The following is a 21,532-nucleotide window of genomic DNA, read 5'->3' as shown; positions in this document are numbered from 1 at the left end:
TGTTTACAGTAGAGGTGGGGAGCTGTTGACCTCAACTGGGGATGTCGTTGGACGGTGGAAGGAATACTTCGAGGATCTCCTAAATCCCACTGTCACGTCTTCCATTGAGGAAGCAGAGGCTGAGGGCTCAGATGTGGACTCGTCCATCACCCAAGCTGAAGTCACCGAGGTAGTCAAGAAACTCCTCGGTGGCAAGGCACCGGGGGTGGATGAGATCCGCCCTGAGTACCTCAAGTCTCTGGATGTTGTGGGGCTGTCTTGGCTGACACGCCTCTGCAGCATCGCGTGGCAGTCGGGGACGGTGCCTCTGGGATGGCAGACCGGGGTGGTGGTCCCTCTTTTTAAGAAGGGGGACCGGAGGGTGTGTTCCAACTACAGGGGGATCACACTTCTCAGCCTCCCTGGGAAAGTCTATGCCAGGGTACTGGAGAGGAGAATCCGGCCGATAGTAGAACCTCGGATTCAGGAGGAACAGTGTGGTTTTCGTCCAGGCCATGGAACACTGGACCAGCTCTATACCCTCTACAGGGTGCTGGAGGGTTCATGGGAGTTTGCCCAACCAGTCCACATGTGCTTTGTGGATTTGGAGAAGGCATTCGACTGTGTCCCTCGCGGCGGCTTGTGGAGGGTGCTCCGGGAGTATGGGGTCCGGGGCCCTTTGCTAAGGGCTATCCGGTCCCTGTACGACCGGAGCAGGAGCTTGGTTCGTATTGCCAGCCGTAAGTCAGACTTGTTCCCGGTGCGTGTTGGACTCCGGCAGGGCTGCCCTTTGTCGTCGGTTCTGTTCATGATTTTTATGGACAGAATTTCTAGGCGCAGCCAGGGGCCGGAGGGGGTCAGGTTTGGTGACAACACGATTTCGTCTCTGCTCTTTGCGGATGATGTTGTCGTGTTGGCCTCATCAAGCCAGGACCTTCACCATGCACTGGGACGGTTTGCAGCCGAGTGTGAAGCAGCTGGGATGAGAATCAGCACCTCCAAATCCGAGGCCATGGTCCTCAGTCGGAAAAGGGTGGCTTGCCCACTTCAGGTTGGTGGAGAGTTCCTGCCTCAAGTGGAGGAGTTTAAATATCTTGGGGTCTTGTTCACGAGTGAGGGAAGGAAGGAACGGGAGATCGACAGACGGATCGGTACAGCTTCTGCAGTAATGCGGTCGATGTACCGGTCTGTCATGGTGAAGAAAGAGCTGAGCCGCAAGGCGAAGCTCTCGATTTACCGGTCAATCTACGTTCCTACTCTCACCTATGGTCATGAGCTTTGGGTCATGACCGAAAGGACAAGATCCCGGATACAGGCGGCCGAAATGTGCTTTCTCCGCAGGGTGGCTGGGCGATCCCTTAGAGATAGGGTGAGAAGCTCAGTCACCCGGGAGGAGCTCAGAGTAGAGCCGCTGCTCCTCCACATCGAGAGGGGTCAGCTGAGGTGGCTCGGGCATCTGTTCCGGATGCCTCCTGGACGCCTTCCCGGGAAGGTGTTCCGGGCGCGTCCCACTGGGAGGAGACCCCGGGGGAGACCTAGGACACGCTGGAGAGACTATGTCTCCCGGCTGGCCTGGGAACGCCTCGGTGTCCCCCCAGAAGAGCTGGAGGAAGTGTCTAGGGAGAGGGAAGTCTGGGGTTCTCTGCTTAGACTGCTGCCCCCGCGACCCGGCCCCGGATAAGCGGTAGAAGATGGATGGATGGATGGACACTGTTTTCAGACTGAGAGACGGATGGGAGATATTTTCTGTGGTAACTGGCAGCATGTCTCAGATTCTGTCGATACAGCTCAAGTTATATTCACCCAGGATTATTCATTTTAAACCCAAGCTGTCACTGAGAGCTAACACAGCTGGGCCATTGCCAATGAAAGACAATGCAAATTCGTCCGGGGCAGAGCCCATGTCTGCAGTGTATAAAAATCATATAAAATATAAATAATGCAAAGTTTAAATATTTTATTTCAGCTTTTTTCAATTAACAATTATTTTAGTAGTTTTTAGTTAACAATAACATTACCAAATAACATTCACTTGCAGTAAGCCCTTTGATTCCCTGTCCCAACTTACTGTTTCAAAAGGATACATATTAAAGGGGTTATGAACTGAGAAATCTAAATTCCCTTATTTATTAGTCTATCAACAGCTTATACTGAAGCCAATCTTCCAAAATGTGCCACTTTATGACATAAATGTGTGGATAAACCCCGTCTCCGCAGATCATCAACCCCTGCTTCTACATCACTGCCTATTTAGCTCCGCCCGCTGATTCTACACCACTGCCTGTTTAGCTCCGCCCACTGATTCTACACCACTGCCTGTTTAGCTCCGCCCACTGATTATACATCACTGCCTGTTTAGCTCCGCCCACTGATTATACATCACTGCCTGTTTAGCTCCGCCCACTGATTATACATCACTGCCTGTTTAGCTCCGCCCACTGATTATACATCACTGCCTGTTTAGCTCCGCCCACTGATTCTACACCACTGCCTGTTTAGCTCCGCCCACTGATTATACATCACTGCCTGTTTAGAAAGATATTGTTCTAAAAGTCTTTCTAAATATTAAACAATGGCAGAGTCCACACCACAGCTATAACAATAAAGACAGAGAAACTATATCATCGGAATCACTATTAGAATCATTTTCTCCAGATGATGAATGATAAAAACATTGACAGCCAATTAGAATCAATCCTGCTCGAGAATTTAAAGCAGGAGACAAGCGTATGCTTGGAATTAACAGACGATTTCGTCCTCTGGTGTGGACACTAATATTGTTATTTTTATAGTGATCGTTCTTGATGTGAATGGGCCTTTACTTCTAAATTATGTTTTTTGATGTAAAAATTTCGATAACATTATAAGTGGACCTTAGGGAACAGTACAAAATAATTTAAAAAGGCAGTTCATGACCCCTTTAATATGTGAAAGAGATTTTCAAGCATCTGGCCATGCATTTATTAGTTTTTATTTTTTTTTCATTTATTTATATATATTTAACATTATTGGTGTTTTATTTTAATGCACAATTTAGTTTGAGCATCACAACCAGTCCAGCACAGCAACACCAGCTCAACCAATGGCACGATTCTGGGGACGTGGCTATCTGTACATAGACCGTGATTTTGTCTTCTGAAATGTTTGCTGTTAATAAATACCCTGAGTGTCGATGAGCATCCGTAATGTTCCCAGAAGCTTGAACTGGACCGGCGGCATCTCAGATTTGAGGAACTTCAGCACTACATCCGACACACCAGCCAAGAGCATCTTAGATTTGTTGACCACTAGAAAAGAGAGAAGAAGATGGAGCAGATTTAGTTTTAAGACACTCCTGCACAGGTGAGTGAATCATTCAACGGTTGAGACTGACCCGGGATGGCGAGGTTCCTCAGAGCGCTGAGGGCGGCGTGCTGCACCGTCACGTTCCCCTCTTCAACATGCCTGTCCAACAGCTCGAGAAGCTTCTGTACGATACCAGTGTCTACCATGTGGATGCAGTTCCCATCTGTAGACGAAACAGCACTTATTTACACTCTCAACACAGTGATCGTCATGATCTTGCAGTCGCAGGACTGATGTCTAGTGTTGGGGGTAACTCATTACAAGTAATGCGAATTACGTAATCAGATGACTTTTTTTTATTTATTGACTGACAGCTCTCTGGTGTCCATGTTGAGAGAAATTAGGAGTTAGTGCACTGTGTGAACATGATTACTCTAGAAAAACAGATTAGGTTTTCCTCAAAACGAATAAAAACAGTGAAATGCAAACTCCGAATAGGATGCAAACCTGCAATAATGAAATATGTTAAATAGCACAAATATCCTTTAATGTATTTAATCCCATTTTATTTGTTGCTGACCTTCGATGATCCGATTCGACCATACCAATAAATAAAAATAACTTTAGATAAACATAACATTTGTTGAACTTTTTTCTCTTGCGTCCTATTCTTCATGTAATCCAGAATAGCAGCAGCACAGCTGAAAGATTTGTTTGAGCTGTGCTTTCTACTGTACAGACCTGAATTTACATTTTCTTCAGCCTGAGGCTTATTCATTCCACTTTTACATTTGCCAAATATATTAAAAACAAACAAGCAAGCCCAGCTCAGATGAGAAAAAGTAACACAATATTATAATGCATTACTTTTAAAAGTAATTTTCCCCAACACTGCTGATGTCTTACCATTGCGGGCAAAGTTAGCGATGGCGAGCGCTCCTGCTAGCTGGAGCTGGTGGTTGTTGGAGGGCACCCATGAGAGGACCCTCTGAAACACGCTGCCTTTACCCCCCTCAAACAGCTTCTGCATCGACTCATCTACAGGAAAACAGATACAGACACAGACACAACACAGAAACATTAATGTGAGCGATATTATAAGGCCGTTCACACTAAGAGCAATAACTATAAAGATAACTAGAGCTATATTAGAAACCAAACCAGAACCAGGTAAAACTATTCAATGAACCAGCAAGGCTGGTGTATTCAGCAGAAAGTGCACTGATCTTATGCCAATCTACAAAAGGCAAAATGCATCAACTACACATTCTGTCACCTTTTGAGTTACGAGTGAAATCGGGCTTCTTAGACTATGATCTTCAGAAATCAGTTCAACTATGCTCAGATTCAGAGAAAATGGAGGGTGAAAATCTTGTAAAGCCATTTTTTTATTTTGATGTCTTTTTAAAGCATTATTACTAATACATGTGGTATTGAATGGGAACCAGAAAGCGCCCTTCTTTCAAATGAAAAGCAGGCAGACTACAAAGTAGATGATTATCATGTTTGTAATGAAGCAATATAAACGACTGATCAATGTAGTTTATCATGATAATTGTTTATTTTCGTTTATGAAAGACATTAATACTTTTATTCAGCAAGGGTGGATTCATTTGATTACAAGGGAGAGTAAAGATATTTATAATGCAAATTATATTTTTTTATTCTGTTCTTTCGAACTTTATTTATCAAAGAAAAAAACTTGCAACAGTTTCCACAAAAATATTACGGTGCAAAACTCTTTAGCATCAAATCAGCACATTAGAATGATTTCTGAAGAATCATGTGACACTGAAGACTGGAATAATGATGCTGAAAATTCAGCATTGCATCAAAGAAATAAATTACATTTTAAAATATATCAAAATATAAACCAGTCATTTTAAATTGGAATAATATTACTGTATTTACTGCACTTTGGATCAAATAAATGCAGCACTGGTGAGTCATTTTAATGCCCCACAACTCTTTCAGCTAGCGTTTAACATTGATGAAGTGTAATACACATCAGCCAGAGAAGCCTCGCTTCACTTCAGCCTTACCTTCTCAAGGTAAAAGGAGGTGCATCCCTATTTAGCTAGTAATAAGCTTATATAACTGCTGGAAAACTGAATGAACGGGAATAGCACACTTCATTAATTAAACGCACCGTGAGTCATAGCTTGAGATTATGTCATTATGTTTTATAAGAACCCTGTTTGCTTTATTCACACAGAGGGGGCATTATTGTTGCATGCACCTATATCTGTTCTTTCAAGGCCTTTATTTAAGATTTGTTTGAGTTCTGTCAGAGGTTAGGTCCTGTACCTCCCAACAGCAGAAGGACCATGAGGTCTGAAGCCGTCTTGAGCTGAGCCACGTCCTCGTCCCTGTCGCTGTCCACCGTCTGAGCCACGACCTCCAGCAGACACTCCACCAGACCAGCATCCACCAGCTGAAGCTTGATCACATCTGACACAGAGAGACATAGACTATTATAGACACCCTCGTGTCTAACAGGGACTTCACAAGCCATATTAAAACCCTAGTGCTGCACCTCAGAGTTACAGTCGAGACTAAAAAACAAAAGCGTAACCGAACCACAGAAACCAAAGCAAAACCTGTTGGAACAAAACCAGGCTGCATTGTTGGATTGAAGTAAAATGAGGTAGAGAAATGCTGAATTGATTACAGTCGTTCATTTTTGTGACTGATCAATGATTGGTCGATTTGAGCTTATCCTCAGCATTGGCCGGTGGTTTCTTGGATTAATTTCAAAGCCTTACAACAGCATCGTATATATTCAGTGTTTTTATGAAGTCAAATAAAAGCTTGATTACAGCATTTCTGTATGCATCTGCCATCATTTAATTATATTAGTTATGTATCAGCATTACATTAGTTAAAAATATAATTAGTAATTATATTTTTTTTCTCAATTGCTATTATTAAATTAGATTATTGATATATTCAGCATTACATTACTCTAAGAACAGCCTTGTCTGTAGAAAGTCTTTTATGGTTTTCAATGTGTTTGTAAAATAATACATCAATAATCTTTGCCATTTTTAAAGAAATAATCTTATTAGCTACCATTAACTGATTTTATTTATACATCTGAATTGCATTAGGTTAACGAGAGCCTTGTCTATAGACAATCTTTGGCCGTTTTCAATGTTTTTATAAAATAATCTAAAATATTGTTTGATTTGAGTAGTTTTGTGTACGTATGATCTTATTTGAATTCATTAAATTATATATTATCTGTGTCAGTTTTTTTTAATGTTTAATCAAATTAAAACAAACTAAAAAAAACTAATTACAATTGATTTTGTGTACAGTTTGATAGCTTTTTACGTGCTATCATATAATAATACGATTTATATAAAGGCACTGCATTAGTCTAATGAATAATCTTTTTCAGTTTATAATGAATAAAATAAATTAAGATAAAAGGTTTGATTTTGGCATTCATTCATTTGCATTATTTAGCTTTATATTGACAACTCTTTTTGTTAGAAAAGGCATCAGCCGCTAAAAAACTATGTCAGACCATAAACCAAGACCCAGATCAAACTCTAGCGTTTTTTTAATGCATGTTTCTTCCCCCTTCAAATACATAACAGACTGAATTACATAACTCTCTGACCCAAGACTAATCCAGACAAGTGATGCAACAAGCGTTACACCGGGACACAATTCGTATGATTCCAAAAAATGCAGGGTAACAATCCAACTGACCACATATTGCCGATTCATCCAGTGTCAGTGAATTACACAGCGACCCAGAGGGAAAACCCTGAGATCCGACTGTTGCAGACATATGGCCGTCTCGCTACGCATTTGGCTGGTTATGAAACGCCTGCAGTGTTCAGGTACAGCACAGCTCACCCTCTCCCCTCTATATCCCTCACACACACACAACTGCTCTTCCTGCGCTCCTCGTGACTGGCAGAGCTTCGCCTTTACTGCTGTGGAGTGGCTCTAAGTAGGCCGTTGTCTTGGAGACTGGCAGTATGGGATGGCGGCGATGCGCGCTGAATGCTAACAACCAAAGCCGCGCGTTCACACATGCTCTTGATGCTGTCGGCTTTCCATCTCACGCTGCTTTTACCAAAACATACCGGAGTTCTTACGGTTCAGCTTCTTTATACATTCTATACTACACTGCACTCATATGGTACACTGCAAAAAAATGGCTGTTAAAAAGATTAGATTTAACTTAATTTGATTAGAATAAATCCATGCTTGGACAAAAAACAAGTGAAATCATCTAAATATGGAACAAAATACTAAGACTTGTTTTAAGAGAATCAGGGCTATTATAGTAAAAAAAATTACAAAAACAATTTAAAAATTAACATTAAAATAAAATTTAAAAAATGACATTATATTTCACCTAGTTGCCAAAGCAACATTTCACATTTTCATTTAGTATTTTGTACTGAAATTACAAATACATTTTAAAAACAACGCAATAGCTAATAAAAATGTGAAAAACGCAACAAAATTATTTAAACTTTAGATTTAATCATTTTATTAAAAAATAAAACATTACGAAAATAATAAAACTTGTATTAGCAGAATTAGCGTTATTTTAGTTAACTAAAACCATAAAAATAAAAATAAAACTTGTTCCTTGAAATAAATGTGACCTAAAAGTAAAATAAATAATTCGTTGGTTTGGCATTTCACATTTTCATTTAATTAACTGTATCTTGATGTACTGAAGTTAAAAATAGAAATATATTTTAAAAACTATATAGATACATTTCGAAAACAACACAATAGGAAATAAAGACGTGAACAACACAACAAAATTATTAAATCTTAAGATTGAATCATTTTATTTAAAACATTTTTTTTTATTAAATTAAGAAAATAAGAAGACTTGTATTAGAAGAATCAGTGTTATTTTAGTTAACAAAAACTAAAAACATAAAAAATAATGTGTTACTTGAAATAGATGTTAACTAAAATAAAAATAAAATCTGAAAACAAAAAATTTAGTTCAGATTGTAGCTTTGGCATTTCACGTTTTCATTTAGTTTATCTTGATGAACTAAAATGCAGATAAATACATATATATAAATAAATACAGTACACAAAAATGCTAAGCTAATAAAAATGACAAAAACACCACAAAATGACTAAATATTCAACTAAAATTCAACAACCATCTAAACAAACACTCGCTGTCTTTACACACAGCTTTCTTTCTGGGACACATTTCAAAGCCGCTTCGAATCCTCAGACGCGCTCGCAGACATTAGCCTTCAGACCGCAGCTGTGAGCACACCCCACAGTCTTATTCGGGGGAAACCATGGCAGTGATAACACTTATTATCCAAACAGAGAAGAAGCCGAGAAATCTCACGCATCTGTGTAATTGTAGCTTTCTCTGCCGCGTCTCAACTGAAGACAACAGCCACAGTCTTGAAAACAAAGGTTTTGCATTGTGAGAGATGTCGCGCTCTATGGCTCGGACAGTTTTGATGTTCAAGCTTACATGAAAGCACAAAAAAATGGTAAACGGGTGATGCTTAAATGTAATATTTGAGCGTGAAATCTTGTTGGCTCATGCTCAAGCTTCCCGAGCCAAAACACAGCTGCAAACGCATGCATTAATTTCATGAAGTGTCTTGTTTCCAACCACAACAGGTGGCAGAGTTTGACTTTCTATAGAAGTAACACAACACGCTCACAGCTGGGAGGAAAAGCCTTTGAGCTGCTGAACGCTCCGTCTCCGGGTCAGTGGGTCTCCAACATCCATATCCATAATCAATCTTGATCCACGACTACAGACCCTCAACTCGTGCTGAACGCAAAAGCTGCTCGACAAAACTGAAAGCTTAACCTGCGCTGTCTTGATGGAATTATGCATTATGGAAATTACAGAACAGAAATCCATCAACGGTGAATGAAAAGTGGCGCTCGCTCAAACCACAAAGACAAAAGAAACTCCGTACAAACATTTACAGTGACACAGGGACACATACTGTCATGACTGTTCGGGAAGTCGTGGCCTAGTGGTTAGAGAGTTTGATCCTAACCCTAAGGTTGTGGGTTCGAGTCTCGGGCCGGCAATACCACGACTGAGGTGCCCTTGAGCAAGGCATCGAACCCCCAATTGCTCCCTGGGAACCGCAGCATAAATGGCTGCCCACTGCTCCGGGTGTGTTTTCACAGTGTGTGTGTGTGTTCACTGCTGTGTGTGTGCACTTTGGATGGGTTAAATGCAGAGCACGAATTCTGAGTATGGGTCACCATACTTGGCTGATTGACACGTCAGATACAGGGACGCGGTACTATATGAATACAATTCATTTTACCTGGTTATATAGTATTTCCAAAGGACAGGTTCAGTTTTTGGCCATTCTGAACTCATCAGCACGGCTGATGGTTTCTTGCATCAATTTCAAAGCCCAACAAAATACATAAAAATAAAATTCTTTGCTATATTATTCTACTCAAGGTTACATTATTATATTAGAATTGCATTAGTCTAACTACAACCTTGACTATGGATAATCTTATTTTAGTTTTCAAAGTTTTTATAAAATTCAATTAACTATCTATCTAACTGTAGTATTATTTTAGTATTAAAATGGTTTTCGTTTCATTTTATTAATTTGTTCATTTTTATTTAATTTTATATAAATATTTTGCTATTGTACTTATTTTATGTAGATCTTGTTATAATTAAAGTGCTTTATTTAAATTTCATGCAAGAAAAAAAAACATTTTTCAATGGTGTGAGAACATTTAGACAAAGATTAGTGCTGTCAAACAATTAATCGCAATTAATCACATCCAAAATAAACATTTTGTTAACATAATATATGTGTAGACTGTGTAGATCTATTAGATGCATGTATACATTTAAGATTTAATATGTTATGTTTATATTTTAAATATACTTATATATGTAATATAAAATAAACATATGTGTATATAAAAAAGTTACTGTATTTATTTATATATACATAACAAACAAACAGTACACACTCATATATTATGTTAACAAAAACTTATTTTGATTGTGATTAAACACGATTAATCATTTGACAGCACTAATATTATAATATACATACGTATATATATATATATATATATATATATATATATATATATATATATATATATATATATATAAATAAAATAATCCCATTATTTGCAATGTATTTAAAATATGCAAACAGAACAAATAACACCATTTACACAACATGAAATAAACGCTCAAAAATCATTACTGAATGTCGACCACAATGATTCTCACCGTTCTCAGCGAGTGGTGCCAACACCTCGAAGATCATCTCCTTCTTCTCGTGCTCCACCTGCTTACGGAAGAGGCGAACCAGCTCCTCTGCAATGTTAGTAGAGGCGAACTGCTCCTTACTGGACTCTGTTTGAGGATCAGCCAAAAGAGACGTGCAAGATTTATCCAACATGTTCTGATGTATTGTAATATATGAAAATCTGGATATGTAGTTAGGTAGTGTGACTGAATCGAATGGGTAACTCACCCAGCTCTGCCAGGTTGCCAAAGGCAATGAGGCACATCTCAGTGAGGGCGGTGTTTTGAGAATGAACGCCCAGCAGTCTGACCAGGGTTGGGATCACACCCATGATGATCAGCTGAGCCTGCAGCGAGTCTAGACAGGAAACAGCAAACAGGAGACTCTCTTTATTCTGGTGCATGCACATCTTTTCCTGACAACACAGACAATAGTCATTTACACCTTACATAATGGTATTACATATTTATCATTCTACTGGCAACTACAAGTTTACTTCATACTTCGATATCAAATGTCACAGACAAAAATTTGATTTTTGCAATGAATAAAACTGTAGAAACTTGTATCGTCCACCATTGTCATCAAAAAATAAGTTTGTATCAGTGTTGTTATCGATAACTTCGGGTGAAACTAAAACTGCTACACATCATTTTTTTTAAGATTAAATAAAATAGTAATAAATATTAATATAAAAAAAAAAAAAATGAAAACGCTTAGAAACTAAATCAAATAAATATGGTTAAATATTAAAATGGGTAAAAAATAAAATAAATGAAAGCTATATAGCATTTAAAAAACTAAACTAATTAAAAAAAGCACATAAAATTGCTAAAAAATAAATAAATGGAAAATTTAAGCTAATTCAAAATGTTTTATTAACAAATTCACTGATGTCCACTCAAAGCTTATTTGTATTAGCACTCATCAAATGTTCTTTTTTTATTGTACATCATTTCATTTCTTCGGCAAGTCTTTTAAAACTAAATTATGTAAAATAGGCTTTCAAATGAAAGTCAAAAATGTATCACTTGTTATGAGTGATTTCAACATCATTTTTAACCTGCAATGACTGAAAACAGGCTGCAGGCTGAAAGAGCAGATTTATCAGCTCAAATACACCTTACATAAAATCCAGCCACATTATATAATGCTCTGAGATTTCATTTTTGTAAAGTGCTTTGCTGAGACCCGCACAGAAAATATAGTCTTGACCTGAAAATGTGAAAGATAAATCAAGACCACAGTGAAGCTAGTCACCATTTCATGTACATACACCCCTGAAAATACTGGGTTCATCCACACTTGTTTCCTAGAAGAAATAATCAAATGTCTTTAGAACAAGAAATCTACTTGAGAATTAAGCTTGCATCAGATTTTAATATCTTTTATAGAGAATATCTTATTTGTAATTTTGACAGACATCAACACATACATCACCAGGGCAATATACTGGCTGTTATTTGACCTTTTTAAATTATCAGCATCGGCCTATAAGTTTGGCTGATAAATGTCGGAAGCAGTTTTTTATTTTGACAGCAGATATTTTGACTGAGTACATGAACATAATCTCTAGAGCTGCTCTAAAAGTCACTTCATGAGCATATTATATACAAACAGAAACTTAAATCTCTTCACAGCCACCCGTCAAAATAAAAGTTTTGGTTAACTTGAAGAAACTGTGACAGGAATGTTTTTCCTATTACTACTACTACTAATAATATTATTATTAAAACTATTAACTATTAATTATTAATGTTAGGTAAAAAAATGTTAGCCTGAATGCACTGTAAGTCGCTTTGGATAAAAGTGTCTGCTAAATGCATAAATTAAATTAAAATTTGAGCCAATTGGATTCTCTCATTGCATTTGGATTTTTTTAAGGAATGTTTACCAGAAGAATTTGTTAACAGAATTTATTCACCAGAAAATGTAAATGCAGAGAAATAAATAATAATAATAATAAATATTTTATTTTTATAAAATCAGTTAATTAGAGATGTTTTTGATTATTACAATATATTATTATTATTAATAATATTAATAATAATGTTTAATTTATATAGCGCCTTTAATGAAACCATTAAAATGGAATCCAGAAAATATTAACATTTCACTTCAGGGACTTAAAATTTTATAAAATGCTGTAAAATTGTGTAATTTCCATGATTTAAATTAATTAGTCATGCTTTTTGATTAATACAATGTTATTTAACCATTAAAACAGAGTCTAGAAAAATGTAAAGAGAAAATAACTGACACCAGAATAATTTAAATGGAAAAAAATGCTTCCTAAATGCTGCACTATGTACATCTTGCAGCACTTGGTCATTTGTCACTGTGTACTGGAAAGCAAAGTTACTGTTACCTGGACTTTTTTTCATAAAATGTGAAAAAACAAAAACAATATTGGTTAATAACTACTTATTTTAATATTGACGTTATTGTCAATTGGTCACCCTGCTCTCTAAGATATCGGTATAGGCCATTAAAAAAAAATCTATATCGGTTTACATATACTTATTTTAATATTATCTTTATATCAGGCATTGGTCACCCTGCTCTATAGATACCGATATCGGCCATAAAGAAAAATCAATATTAGTTGACAACTACTTATTTTAATATTGCTTTTTATTGCCCATTAGTCACCCTGACTAAGATATCAGTATAGGTCACCCTGCTTTTTACTATATCAGTATAGGCCATAAAAAAATATCATCAAATATCTCAATGAACCTCCACGATGTGGGCAGCACCGGCACACATCTGGTCCCATTGATTTGTCAGGTAGCAGATGTTGATCAGTAAATTCAATTAAGCAAAGTGGAGACGGCAGCGGAGACAGCAGAGACCTGTGTTAAAGAAGACGGCCCAAGCAGAGGAAAAGATCCACAGGTGAAATAGGAGAAAATGATACGGAGTATGAGAGACCATGGAAGCAGAGTTTAGTACAAAAATTTTTTTTAGCACATATCCTTTAAAACATTTATGCAACAGAAGTCCCTTCATCACATTTAATAAACAGCTGACTGTCCAAAATGCTTCTTCCCTAATACATAATTGTTTGTCATTTGCTTTATCGACCACAGAAGCTTTGCTGGTCTGAGCTAGAGGAGAATTTGAGCAACAGCTATTGGCTAAACGTATCAAATGAGAAAACACAACATAAAAAGCCTTGGCAGAACTGGATGTTATCCAGATATTATTGAGGAACTCTTGCCAGTAATCAAAGCCCAAATCACATCAAGGAAATGTCAACCAGGCACCTGCAGATCGCACTGATGGAGAAAGAGTCATGTTTTCTAGGAGAACTGTGAAGTATTTGCATCTCATCTGAAGCTCATGTAAGATTTAAATGCTTAGGTGCTTTAATTTCCAGTAAAGCGGAGAGCTATAAACACTGACAGGTTACAAACAGCAAAACTTTATTATACGAATAGCTGAATAACTAATGACTTTACTCTTAACGATATAAATAATACAGAAACACATGCAATTAAAAGGATAATTCTATCCCTGGATGCTGAGTGGTCAATATTAAAGAATATTATTTTAAAGAATTGACCAGTTTGGTTATAAAATCCGATAAACGGCATAACAAAAAAGAGAAAGGTTCTGCCAAAATCAGTACTGTATCTGGTCGGTATTGAAAAGGCAATTTTGCAGAGTTATAAGGTCATGTTTTCCCCCCTTTTTTTCCAAACCGCGACAAACGCCAGTCTCCCTTTTATGCAGAATGCGATATATCCTCTCAACCAATCAATTAAAACTCTTCAATTATTTCTTTAATAACTACTCTTTTTAAAAGTATGATACAGTGTGCTTCTTATTCACAAAGGAATGAATCAGCAATGAAAGTCATTACGGTTCAGAAAGTATTTTGGTTGCAGATACTGTATACATGGAAAAGCAAAATAAAAAAAAATGACATATGACCAGGCATGTACAGTGAAAGATGTACTTAAAACCTCCCAAGTGATAAGCTTGTGTGATTAGATGAGTCATTTATATGGTGGCTTAGTAAACATGATGACAGGCTTCAAGTTAAAACAGATACACAAGGAAGCACAATCTGTTACAAGACACAACATCTGAAAGAAAAAGAGATGAGGAAAAGAAAAAGACTTGTTCAAAACAGCGCGAGGATGATATTCAGCAATAATAAGCAGCCCACTGGCTGCTTTCTTCCATTAAAATGAGATCTCACCATTTGTTTTCATCAGGAAACTGAAACCGCATGACCTAAATTTGTTGATTTGCACTAGCCTCTGGATGTGAAACGTAATGGATCGAAAAAATGCTATTACCATTTCAAGCCTTGCCATCAAACAGGGGATGAGGGAAGCAGGGCTTGGCCTGTCCATCAATTATTCAAGGACATCAAGTCACAAAGATGTAAATACACTGCCTGCATTCCAAATGTGCAATGCACTGCACTGCTGAATAGAACAAGGCCAGAGCCTTATGTAACCTCCTGGGCATGTATTTTAAAAGTGATACAGACACTGACAATGGTAGGATTTGTCCTAAATACATATCTCAGGTGAACTAATATGTGATTTAGTATAATATATGAACTAATTAATATGCAGAGCCAATTGCTCTTATTGTTTATGCAGTGCAAAAAGTAAGCTATACATTAACATTTCCATTGATCTCAATGACAGTTGCTTGGCTGGAGCATGCAACTCTTGAAGTAGACAACCTGTATGTTGGATTCTTTGATACATTTTTTAAGCCAATCCCCAATAAAAATTACATCAAGTCATTGAATGATTGATCACAAAAAATTGCAGTGTACCAATTAAAAAATTATGTTTTTTTTATGCATATAATTTCTTTCTTTCTTTTTTCTTCAGAATACACAGCTAATTTTGGAGGGCGATCAAAATGAAAATACATTTCAATAAGGTTAATAAGGTTTTAAATTGAAAAATATTCTTTCATTATATCAAAATTAAGTTTATATATATATATATATATATATATATATATATTTATATATATATATATATATATATATATATATATATAATTTTGTAATAGTAATTATTCGTTATTTATTTGCTGGTACTGCACGTAACAAAATGTAACATTATTTATCATGGACGATAATTTTTAAAAACATTTATTTGCTAAAAAAAAAAAAAGTTCAAACCTATCATGTCAAATCAGTGAAAGACATAAGATTCAGAATACATAGGAGAAGTTACACAACACATAGGCTTTCTTAGAGTGGTCCCCTACAGATATTAATGTTAATGTTCAACTGTGAGGAAACACTGACTTCAGACTCAAATTTAAACACAATTGAAATTTGTATAGACAATGAAATGAAAAGCAGCCTTGTCTATGTAGAATTGATTAACACGTGAATAATTTAGAGAACATCTCTGACTATACCAATAAGGGACCATTCAAAAATATTGCCTTCTTGGTTTGGGGGATCGGACATTACCATTATCATTGCTATAGTTCATCAGCATGCCACAAAAGACAGTCAAGAGCTTCCCGGTGGCCGGGTCAGTGCTTTCGGCCAGAGACTTAATGTGCTCGGCAACTATCTGAGCACCGCCCGCTGCGTCAACTGCACTTCTGCCCTCATCTGCAAAACAAAGAGGTCACATAAAAAAGAAAGAAACAATAAAAAAGGCAACCAATGACACAAAGAAACATCAACCTGGAACAGAATGACACAAAAGAGGATGTTAAAGGAATAGTTCAAATCTTCCTTTTTGGTTGAACTATTCTTTTAATGGAGGGACAGGTTGGGACATCCATGAATGCACCCTTAAGGAATGTAATATGACAACTGATAACGTGACATGGAGAACACAAGAAAATAACCATGTTGAGATAAAAGAAGAGCAAATGAGATTGAAAATGCATATTACACCAGCATTGGATCTGTTTACAGCGGTCAAGTTGACATGAGGTGCAGATGTAACTAAAGGCAAAACCAGAGACCAGAAGTGCAGCAGAAGCACAGCATACTGAATCCAGACTGCAGCAGAATCGCTAACAAGGGAAGGTGTTAAAAGATCCACAGAGATGCCGAGGTCCAGCGGAGTCCAGCATTATTTACTCAGAGCATCAAAGTCAAGAGTGTGACAAGAGCTCGAGTCTTCAGTCAGTTACAGCTAATAAAAGATAGAAATGATGAGTACTCAAAAAATGAATGAGCAAAAGATTTGAAAACAATATGAAATGGCAAATGCAACCTATTTTACTTTTGATGCATTTAGAGAAAAAGCTAATGTATGGTGGGGCTTGACATTATACACAAAAACACAACAGCAGCATCTGGAAAAGTTAAAACGGTATGGTGCGGTGGTAATAGATGAAACCAAAAGTCTTTTTTAGAGGCAACTGTGCATTAAGATATCACAATTTAATAACATTTTTGAAAAATGTGCATAGATGAAACTCACTCCTACGGGATCGACTGCTGGCCAAGGTTGGACAACATCAATAATCACACACAAAAAAAATATTTGAAAAGCACTAAAATCATCAAGCAAATATGTTGATGAAGTTTATAACTCAAAGTACATACAAAGTACAAGTTCTTGGGCATTAAAACCTCCACAAGAAGCCATTATTTACATCACTTACTCTGACAACATTCAGAGTATTTCATCTTTTTTTCTGGTTGGTTTATGGATATCTATAAGAAAATAATAATAATACATTTTTTAGAAAATTTGAACTGCTTCCCAGTGTTATTATTGTTAACAAAAACTAATAAACAAACATACATACAAGATTAATAAAATAAAATAAAATATTAGATGAAAAACTTCAACTTAAATAAAAATTAGGAATGTAACGAACTAAAATAAAATAAGTGTAAGAAAAATAAATAAAAAAATAAATAAAAATAAAACGTATAAAAATAAATGATTACTTAATAGAAATATATTTTTAAAAAAATAATAGAAATGACAAACACAGAACTAAATTACTAAACCTTTAACAAAACATAAAATGAAAACTAAATATAAAAGAGCTAATTCACCATAAATAAATACTTTAATAGTATATAAATAATACTAAAATAAGACTGCGGATTGCCTGTGTGAAAAATCTGTGTCATAATATTACAACGTTGTGGATGTGTTTAGCATACTGTAATGTTGTTGCTGGGTTGCTGCTTACTGGCCCAAGTCAAAAAAATACAAATAAAAAGCCCATCCTCAAGCCTCCTACCCTACACTTCACTGTCCTACTTTACAACATGCTTTGACTACAAACATAAAAGTGATTCACAAATCATTAATCTGATTTCACAGCCTTTTACTTCCATTTTAAGTCATACTTGCCACAGAAATCAGCGATTTATATTTGAGCTATGTCTAGTCACGTTTTCCAGTAAGCTCCGTGAACAGATGACAGTGTTTGCGTTTCAGATATGAGTCAGCTTAGCTGGTATATGAACAATGTTTCAGGTTTGTTTACACTGATGCTTGCCCATGCAGAGTCAGTAAGACAGAGAACAAGAAGAAAGAAAGTGATTTAAATGCAACAAAACAAAGTAAAAGATCCAAATACAGAAAACAGAGACACTGAACAATTTCCAAAACGAGCACAGGTGAATCAAATGAGATGGCCATGGTGCAGTGGGCAAAGTTCCTCTCCCCAATCTCACTGTCCACGGCTCTTTCCCTTATGCCAGGCATTGTTGCCTGCTCTTGAACCTGGTCTGACGTCATTTGTAGCATTGGCTCCGCAGCGCTGGGCACTGTTTCTGGCCTGTTCTCTGGATCAAGGAGAGACGCTCTCCAGACATCAGATAATAGCTTCTCTTCAGCTCTGTCCGCTGGTGTCAGGGAGGTCAACGGGGCGGTAGTAGTTTTCCCCACTCCAGTGAGTTCAGCAAAGCATCATTGAATGCCATCAAAACGGCGAGCTGGCTGAACTCGACCGTATAGTCCAAGAGGGGAAGGTCCTTACGGGAGGTGAACATTGAGGAGAGGGGACGCATGGGGAACACAGATAACAAGACACTCAACAAACGGAGGGGTAAACTCAAAGTTTTTGTTGGTCGGTTCTTCTGTCACGAATGCTTACTATGAGGAGCGACGAATGTGGCGACGAGGGAATATCACAATCAAGACAACAGTCTTTAACAGTCCAAAACAAGGGTTACACAGAGCTGGCTGGAGACACATGTTGCACATCACAACGTTCAAGATCCAACAAGGAAACATGGGGCAGACTACACTGTACAGGTGCTGGTCATATAATTAGAATATAATCAAAAAGTTGATTTATTTCACTAATTCCATTAATTCACCAAAAGTGAAACTTGTGTATTATATTCATTCATTACACACAGACTGATATATTTTCAAATGTTTATTTATTTTAATTTTGATTATTATAACTGACAACTAAGGAAAATCCCAAATTCAGTATCTCAGAAAATTAGAATATAACTTAAGACCAATACAAAGAAAGGATTTTTAGAAATCTTGGCCAACTAAAAAGTATGAAAATGAAAAGTATGAGCATGTACAGCACTCAATACTTAGTTTGGGCTCCTTTTTCCTGAATTACTGCAGCAATGTGGCATGGAGTCGATCAGTCTGTGGCACTGCTCAGGTGTTATGGGAGCCAAGGTTGCTCTGATAGTGGCCTTCAGCTCTTCTGCATTCTTGGGTGTGGCATATCGCATCTTCCTCTTCACAATACCCCATAGATTTTCTATCTTGGCACTGTGTGCAGGTGCCAAGTCCGGTTGGAAAATGAAATCTGCATCTCCATAAAGTTGGTCAGCAGCAGGAAGCATGAAGTGCTCTAAAACTTCCTGGTATACGGCTGCGTTGACCTTGGACCTCAGAAAACACAGTGGACCAACACCAGCAGATGACTTGGCACCCCAAACCATCACTGACTGTGGAAACTTTACACTGGACCTCAAGCAACGTGGATTGTGTGCCTCTCCTCTCTTCCTCCAGACTCTGGGACCCTGATATCCAAAGGAAATGCTAAATTTACTTTCATCAGAGAACATAACTTTGGACCACAGCAGTCCAGTCCTTTTTGAAGAGAGACTCTTCTGACGCTGTCTTTTGTTCAAGAGTGGCTTGACACAAGGAATGCGACAGCTGAAACCCATGTCTTGCATACGTCTGTGCGAAGTGGTTCTTGAAGCACTGACTCCAGCTGCAGTCCACTCTTTGTGAATCTCCCCCACATTTTTTAATGGGTTTTGTATCACAATCCTTTCCAGGGTGCGGTTATCCCTCTTGCTTGTACACTTTTTTTCTACCACATCTTTTCCTTCCCTTCGCCTCTCTATTAATGTTCTTGGATACAGAGCTCTGTGAACAGCCAGCCTCTTTTGAAATGACCTTTTGTGTCTTGCACTCCTTGTGCAAGGTGTCAATGGTCGTCTTTTGGACAACTGTCAAGTCAGCAGTCTTCTCCATGATTGTGTAGCCTACAGATCTAGACTGACAGACCATTTAAAGGCCTTTGCAGGTGTTTTGAGTTAATTAGCTGATTAGAGTGTGGCACCAGGTGTCTTCAATATTGAACCTTTTAACAATATTCTAATTTAATCAAAATTAAAAGAAATAAACATTTGAAATATATCAGTCTCTGTGTAATGAATGAATATAATATACAAGTTTCACTTTTTGAATGGAATTAGTGAAATCAACTTTTTGATGATATTCTAATTATATGACTAGCACCTGTAAATACTAAACTTAGCTAGGGATAATTAACGAACCCAGGTGAACCAAATGAGACAATCACACAAGGGATAAACTGGGTAACGGATAGAACGTGGGGAGAAAAACACACACAGACAATCCATAATCCTGACATCCTTACACAATCCAGTTTCCAAACATTTTTGTTTTATTTAACCCTATATAGGCACCCCTTTATCAAAATAAAGGCAGAAATGTGTTCCTTTTAACTCAAATTACACTTAATTTCACTGAGCATCATCTCTTAATCATAATCATTAATATGACTAAAGTGGCCTTTATCACAAACTATTCATTTTTAAACTAAAACAGTGGCTTCCTTTCCTTTAAAAGAGGCACCTAAGTTTGACCAAGTTTATTTAGAACTAGAAAGTAAACTAATTGCATTACAGAGTTTAAGTTTGATCACTGAAAGTCAACAAGTACAAAATGTCACCATCAACCCAAACATCATTTGTACAAAAGGGAAAGTTAAAAGTTTTGCGCAAAATTGCATTAAAAAAATATATCATTTTAGTTTGCAACAAAAAAAAGATTTGTGGAGTTTCTTGAATCTGTGTTTAATATATTATAATATTAATATCTGTTTGGTTAGACAATTTCTGTGCTGTTCCCTTCTGTAGGGGTATATTCTATATAGAAATAAAAAAGGTATATTTATATTAGACATAAAAAGTTACATTTATTTTAACTGAATTTTTGTGACTTTTTGAAGCTCTATGTCATAATTATTACTTAGCACTAGGGGTGGGCGATATAACCAACATCTTATATCAAGAGACATTTTATTTAACGTTAACAATATATATCACAATATAGGCTAGTTATTTTTGCTTTAAATAAGGTCTTTATGATATACAATTTTTTGATACCATTTAAATTTCATAATTTTTTTCACCAGTGTCAGTATCACAAAAAAAATAATACTAGCTTAAATATTTTTTTTCAATATAAATAGTGATAGCTCACTCGCTAAATATATATTTCTTCTTATTAAAGTTTCAAAAGTGATTTAGTCAAGAACAGTGAGAGATTTTCTGTTTTTTGTTGTTTGATTAACATGAATCTTCTTTTGCAAAGGCTTAAATGTGTAGGTTTTAGTAGTACAGTTTTAAAGTGGTTTTCAAATTATTTGACTGGAAGAACTCAATGTGTGTCTGTAGATAATTATACTTCTTATCCATTAATAGTGAAGACAGGTGTCCCTCAAGGTTCAATTTTGGGACCAATTTTATTTTCTATTTACATAAATGAACTTGGTGTAGG

The 21,532-nt window shown here is 36.8% G+C and overlaps 1 protein-coding gene across 2 annotated transcripts in view; it reads right to left on the bottom strand.

The window, feature by feature from the left end:
* Positions 1–21,532, bottom strand: part of rap1gds1 (RAP1, GTP-GDP dissociation stimulator 1) — a 41,193-nt gene that overhangs the window by 5,342 nt on the left and 14,319 nt on the right. Inside the window, exons 5-11 of one of the 2 annotated variants that reach the window (XM_059517864.1) lie at positions 16,003–16,149; positions 10,770–10,898; positions 10,523–10,648; positions 5,572–5,715; positions 4,171–4,302; positions 3,353–3,487; positions 3,141–3,266 (exon numbers count right to left, since the gene is read on the bottom strand). In XM_059517864.1, the coding sequence (XP_059373847.1) occupies positions 3,141–3,266; positions 3,353–3,487; positions 4,171–4,302; positions 5,572–5,715; positions 10,523–10,648; positions 10,770–10,898; positions 16,003–16,149 (939 nt within the window). The remainder of the gene's footprint in view (positions 1–3,140; positions 3,267–3,352; positions 3,488–4,170; positions 4,303–5,571; positions 5,716–10,522; positions 10,649–10,769; positions 10,899–16,002; positions 16,150–21,532) is intronic. The other variant, XM_059517874.1, reaches the window with a different exon arrangement.

The sequence above is a fragment of the Carassius carassius genome, chromosome 2 (assembly GCF_963082965.1).
Source record: "Carassius carassius chromosome 2, fCarCar2.1, whole genome shotgun sequence".
Taxonomy (NCBI): Eukaryota; Metazoa; Chordata; class Actinopteri; order Cypriniformes; family Cyprinidae; genus Carassius; species Carassius carassius.
This window is presented reverse-complemented; position numbering and strand designations above follow the sequence as displayed.